The sequence below is a fragment of the Sabethes cyaneus genome, chromosome 3 (assembly GCF_943734655.1).
Source record: "Sabethes cyaneus chromosome 3, idSabCyanKW18_F2, whole genome shotgun sequence".
Classification (NCBI taxonomy): domain Eukaryota; kingdom Metazoa; phylum Arthropoda; class Insecta; order Diptera; family Culicidae; genus Sabethes; species Sabethes cyaneus.
Genome location: NC_071355.1, coordinates 45,854,323 through 45,860,966, shown reverse-complemented (window position 1 = coordinate 45,860,966; position 6,644 = coordinate 45,854,323). Strand labels below are relative to the sequence as shown.

General features: G+C 46.9%; 1 protein-coding gene across 1 annotated transcript; it reads right to left on the bottom strand.

Annotated features, from left to right (window-relative positions):
- Positions 1 to 843: 843 nt before the first annotated feature.
- On the bottom strand, positions 844 to 6,272 carry LOC128739545 (uncharacterized). Its single transcript, XM_053835039.1, has 3 exons — positions 5,835 to 6,272; positions 3,276 to 3,957; positions 844 to 2,522 (listed from the first exon to the last, which is right to left on the bottom strand). The coding sequence occupies exons 1-3, from the start codon at positions 6,270 to 6,272 to the stop codon at positions 844 to 846; spliced, it is 2,799 nt and encodes a 932-aa protein (XP_053691014.1).
- Positions 6,273 to 6,644: the final 372 nt, after the last annotated feature.

Sequence of the window (6,644 nt, the reverse complement as noted above, 5' to 3'; positions counted from 1 at the left end):
AGTGACTCGTGATACTCCTGCTTAATCCTCCAATCTGCGTGCTGGAAGGTATGCTGCTATGCTCCTGCTTGCTGTCTCGTGATTTCTGCTGCTGAATTATAGATGCTCTCTCTGTGTAGCCTTACGCGGTTGCGTTTTCGTAGAATGGTTACACCGGCCAGGTACCGGTATCCATAGAAGAGTTCGGATAATGATGACAGTCCTCGGGGGTGCACTCCCCGGCCGCCCTGATGCATTGCTGAAACAGATGAGAGGCGCTTTTTTACATGAAAATTACAAATCAATAAGGACTTCCCTGGAGCGGAGGCTTGCGCGCCTCCGCGGGCGCTCCAGCGCCGATGAAATGCAGCTTCCGACGTATGCGATGCAGTAGCTCGATCTACCCAGTGCCTTGCGCGCCAGTAATAGTAGATCCCGTAAGGTGATGAACGGCAAACTTTCGGATGGATATTGACGTAATATCGTAGTCCTTGCGTTGATACCAAGCTCCCAAAAATGCTGTAGATGCTCCAGTCCTACCAATTGAAAGCAACCGAATATAATAACGTGGTTCGACTTATTGATGTGGCCATCATCGCAAAATCGTTTCGGAAATCATAAAGGTGAGCTGAGTTGAGTGAAGGGTATTCATCCGAGCAATTTGATTGGGAGTAGACTTGACAAGCAGCAGTAGTGGAACATCTTGAAGGTCGTGCCCATCCTGGCACGACGGAGAACGACGAAGCTATGGGAGATGAAACATTCCTTAGACTTTTTGAACATTTATTGAAAAACAAAGACTTAACTGGCACGCGGGAGCCAAGAGACTCCCGCAGGCGACACCGCGCCTTCGTTGGGGAAGTTTTAATTCTTCCCTTCTGCACCAATTTGATCGTTGTCACGGATGGGCAAAACGCAAATCTTGCTAATTGCCCTAGTATAACTGCCATCTTTGGTCTTAACTGTGACCACCCGGATGTTTCCATCAGCGCCTTTAGTCACATGTGTTACTCGACCTAGAGCCCATTTGAGTGGAGGAAGATTGTCTTCCTTGACCAGGACCATTGTACCGACGAACAAGTTGTTTCGCTGTCTCGTCCACTTGGTTCGATTGTGGAGGTCGGACAGATATTGTGTAGACCATTTTCGCCATATTCGTTGCAGAAAATCCTGCGTACGTTGCCACCGAGATAGCCTATTCTCGGGAACTTCCTGTAGTGATGGTTCTGGAATTGCGGTTAGTGGGCGTTGACTTAAAAAATGCCCTGGCGTTAGAGCTTCGAAGTCTCCCGGGTCGTTACTCAAAGGTGTGAGAGGCCTTGAGTTTAAGCAGGCCTCAATCTGAACAAGTACCGTCTGTAGTTCGTCTGGTGTTAGAGTTTTGGTTCTGATTGCTCTTCTAAGGTGCTGCTTCATCGATTTCACCGCGGCCTCCCAGAGGCCCCCGAAATTTGGGGATTTAGCTGGGATGAACTTAAACTCGATTCCTTCATCGGCTGCTTCTGATACGATTGTCTGCTGTGACTGCTGAGCGAGAAACACTCGTCGAAGTTCGTCTAGTTCACGTCTAGCCCCAACGAAGTTACAACCGTTGTCGCACATGACAACTGACGGCTTGCCGCGCCTTGCAACAAACCTTCTGAAAGCCGCCAAGAATGCTGCCGTCGTCAAATCTGCAGCAGTCTCAATGTGAACCGATTTGGTCACTAGGCAAACGAAAATCGCGGCATAGTATTTTACCGGGACTGCTCTTCGGTTTGGATACACAACCTGAAACGGTCCGCAATAATCGACCCCGACTCTCAGGAAGGGTGGCGCTGGCGTAACACGCTCTGAAGGCAGGTCTCCCATTAATTGTTCATGGACGGTTGGCTTGTTCCTAAAACAGGTAACACAACGGTGAATAGTTTGACGGGCGAGACTGCAAACACCAATAGGCCAAAACCGATCTCGAACGCTGGCAATAAGCAATTGTTGGCCTGCATGAAGCATTTTGTGGTGGTAATGGAGCATGACAAGAGTAGTTAGTGGATGATCCTTATCCAGAATAATTGGATGCTTTCTTCCTGATGAGATTTGTGCATTCGCGAGCCGGCCGCCGACACGAATTACTCCATCCAGTAGCCGCGGGCAGAGAGAATTGAGACGAGACGATGATTTCACTTGATTTTTCCGCAGTAATTCTTTGATGTCCTGATCAAACCGCTCCCGCTGAGCAAGTTTCACGAGCTGAATAAGTGCGGCTTCCCGTTCGGCGAACATTAGAGCTCCTTGCCGCCTATCGCTGTGGTTCCTTTGGCGAGTATTATGTATGAACCTGAGTAACCAAGCAGTGAGTTTTACTAAGTCCATGAGAGACGACCGCAGACTGAAAATTTCATTCGGTGGAGCCATGTTGGCTACAACCGATATGGCAGTGTTTTCTTCCAGGAAACGGGTATCGAAGTTTGTTAGTGGTACATCATCTGCCATTGGCCATGTGCTTTCATCCTGTACAAGCCACGATGGTCCATTCCACCAAAGTTGATTCTCTAGTAATTGTTCTGCAACAGTGCCACGCGATAGGACATCAGCTGGATTCTCTGTACCCGGAACATGGTTCCACTTCCCTTCACGTGTTGAGTGTTGGATTTCTGACACCCTGTTTGCTACAAACATTTGCCAGCGTGATGGACTCGATGCTAGCCAATATCGAACAATTTCAGAGTCTGTCCAAAACCACCTTCGCACTATTAATTTTAAACTCTTTATGACCTTCTCGTGTAGATGAGCAAGTACCAGCGCAGAGGACAACTCCAACCTAGGGATCGACAGTTTCTTCTTTCGCCCTTTCACGTCCTCTATCGGCGCCACTCTTGATTTTGCAGCAATCAGGCGCGATGTGACACTACCATCGAAATGTGTACATCGTAAGTAAATACATGCCCCGTAGGCCTTTTCAGAGGCGTCACAGAAACCGTGTAGCTGTATGGAACGACAGTCCTTGCCGAACGCTAGCCATCTCGGAACTCTTAAATCTTCTAGGCGATCTAAGCTACGTCGAAACTCGATCCAAAACGACTGCAAGTTTGTAGCGAGTATATCGTCCCAAGTGACTTTCTGTTGCCAGAGAGACTGGACGAAAATTTTCGCTGCGACAATTATAGGGCTAACTAGTCCAAGCGGATCGAACACTCGTGCCAAATCCGAAACCACAACTCGTTTACAAATATCAGATGGGTTCCAGGCAGGAACCTTGAATTTGAAACAGTCCGATCTCGGTTCCCAAATAAGTCCAAGAGTTTTCACTGTCGCACTTGAGTCGTCTAATTCAAAGCAAGTCCGCTCGTCCTTGCAGTCTTCAGGTATACGCTCGAGGACTGCGGGGCAATTCGAGCTCCATTTTCTGAGCGTAAATCCGCCGCCGCTTAGCAGTCTCTGTATCTCAGCGCACAGCTGCACACCTTCCTCGATGCTGTCTACGCCCGACATCATATCATCCACATAGAAATCTTCCGCTAATACCTTCGCAGCATCCGGAAATGTTCCACCGTCGAGCTCTGCCAGTCGTTTCAAACATTTTGTCGCCAAATATGGGGCAGATGCTGTGCCATACGTAACCGTTTTAAGCTCAAAGATGCGAATGAACTCGTTAGGATTGCTTCTCCAGAAAATACGCTGGAATTGCCAATCACGCTGCTGAACATGGACCATGCGGTACATTTTTTCAATGTCCGCGACTATAGCAAATCGATGGAGCCTAAAGCGCATGACGATCGAGAGCAGATCATCTTGAACTGTGGGACCAACCATTAAGGCATCATTGAGGGAAATTCCGCTAGTAGTAGAGCACGACGCATCGAAAACGACCCGCAGTTTTGTTGACGAACTTTCCGGTTTGAGTACACAGTGATGTGGTATATAATATTGTTGAGCTGTTGATTCTTTATCCTCGGTGACTTCTCTCATGTGGCCCAAGCGCAAGTATTCTTCGACAAACTGGATATACATTTGTTTAATTTTATCGTTGCTAACCAGCCGCCTTTCCAGTGCGAGAAACCGTTTGAGTGCAGTATTTTTTGAGTCTCCGAGGCGAGATATAAGGTGATCCTTCTTTGGCAATGCTACAATGAATCTCCCACGAGTGTCTCTGATAGTTGTACGATCGAACCACGTCTCGCAGGCTTCTTCATCTATTGAAAGGGTGCTAGTGGAGCGACACGTCTCTAGCTCCCAAAATCTCGTTATCAAGTTGTCCAAACGTTCACCACACGCGCTGGCAACAACTGGTTGACGGCTTGTGCAATTCAAAACACGACCGCAAACAATCCACCCAAAGGCACTATTTTGCAGAGTAGGACCATTATCTCCTAACTTAAATTTATCAGCCGAAAGTACGTCGTAGAAGAGTTCTGCCCCAATGAGTAAATCTATTGAGCCTGGCTCGAAGAAATGGGGGTCTGCAAGTGCCAAATCGGCCGGAATATTGAGATCATTTGTGTCTATTCTTGCGAGTGGCAAATTCTGTGTTACTTGTGGGATGACGTAAAATGTTTCCTTCTCAGCAAAGCAGGATACACGGGAACGAATGCGAGCCACGACAGATTGCTTGCATTTCTTCGTGGTTTGTCCAATTCCACTGATAGAAAGCGTTTCCTTGGACCGTTTAAATTTCAGCCGTTGAGAGATGTTTTCTGACATGAAGCACAGCTGAGATCCGCTATCAAGCAGAGCTCTAGCTAGGATAGAGTTCCCAAAATGATCTTCAAGTATCACGAGTGCAGTAGCAAGTAATACCGATCGTGATGCCTTGGTTTCGTTAGCAGAGAGGACAATATTGTGGTTTGTGGTTGTGTCTGTGGTGGGTGGCGTCTGAGCATGAGTTCTTGAACTTGGAATTGAAAGTGCGTTTTGTGTATTTTGATTAGGTACCTGCTGGTGAGTTTGAGTGTGTGCTTGGGTCTGTGGTCGTGAGGTTGTTGGTGTCTGTGTCGTGTGTGGGTTCCCGTGAGTCGGTTGCGGTCGCGTCGGTTGTGAAACAGGAGATGTGTTATCAGTCTGATTTGAGCTTAGGTGCAGCATCGTGTGGTGTCGTTGTCCGCATACCCGGCAGGAACCTCGCGAACTGGATTTTGACCCATGACCTCTGGATAAACAGTTGAAGCACAATCGATTATTTTTCACTGCATTCCTCCTCTCTTCCACTTTCATCGATCTAAACCTTTTACATTGTGAACCAAAGTGCTTTTCGTCACTACAGAAAGGACAAGCAACTTGTGTTCCTGCATAGCTGCTGAACGACCGTTGTGACCTTTTAGAATCGGATGGATGACAACTCTTTGGCACAACCGATTGCAGAACAATGCAGTGATTTTTTAGGAACTGAAGCATTTTAGTGTACGTCGGGACCTCTCGAGATCGATGTTCGGTTTCCCAAAGGCGCAACGTTGCGGCATCTAATTTACTTGCCAGGATGTGTGCCAAAATAGTGCTCCAATTCGCGGTTTCCTCTCCAAGTTTGCCTAATATTTGCAAGTGTTTTTCAAACTCGTTGAGCAGGTGATTGAGAGACTCGAACGTTTCCCTTTTCATTTGGTCTACCGAAAGCAGCGCATCAAGGTTTCGACCAAAAGCTTTTTATTCTCGTACCGCGATTCAAGCTGGCTCCATGCTATCGAATAGTTATCCGATGTGAGTTCAATCGATCCAATTTCTTGCAAAGCCTCTCCAGACAAAGATGATCGGAGGTATGTGAATTTGTCAATCTCCGACAAATGAGCGTTATCAGTGATAAGATTCTTGAATGTATCACGAAATGTGATCCAGTCACGTAAAGTTCCACTGAACGTAGGCAGCTTCAATTCTGGCAACTTTACCCGCATCATCGACACAGAAGAATGTTGCTGGCTGATAGACGGCGCAGGACCAGCAGCGGGATTCAACATCGAAGGGCACAATAAGTCTTCCAATGATTGCTTTAGCACAAAATATTCACTGATGAATTCTTTCAGAATCTGCGCATTGTCCATGTCTCTTTTGTGCTTATTTGCCGCCATTTTGCGGGCTTGAGCATCCACAGTTTCATCTGGGTCAACGAATTCTTCACTTCCATCCGTATCCTCAATAATCAATTCGATTTGCATGCGCACTTCACAAAACAGCTCATACACGTCGTCCAGTTTTTTAATTCGAATTGGCAATGAACTCTTATCGCGAATTTCGTTGTAATTCTGCCGAAACTCTTTCATGGCATCCATGATGCTTCGAATCTGGCGTTCTTGCTTTAATAATTTCCGCAGCTCGTTACTGGCCATTTTGTAAAGAAATCACACTGCACTATTCACAATTCACACCGTTTGACCGACCGAATATACCCGCAAACCGAATAATTGACAGAACCCACGGACAATGAGACCCTTTGCAAAGCGAACCAGCTTAGGAAAATCGATCAATCAACCTCAGATACTCAACTCAGCGGACCAATCTTCTCTTAATAGAAATATAACGCAGATCATGCAGTTTTATCAATTTTATTGAATCGGATTTCAGCCACATGCAATTTTACCACTTAACCAGAGAGCGTCTGATCGTGCATTCAGAACGCCACCTCAACCAAACCTGTCCTGCTACTTATCTTTCCGTCCGTGTCCGTGTAGAAAATACCGGTGTGGGCCGATCCTGTCTCA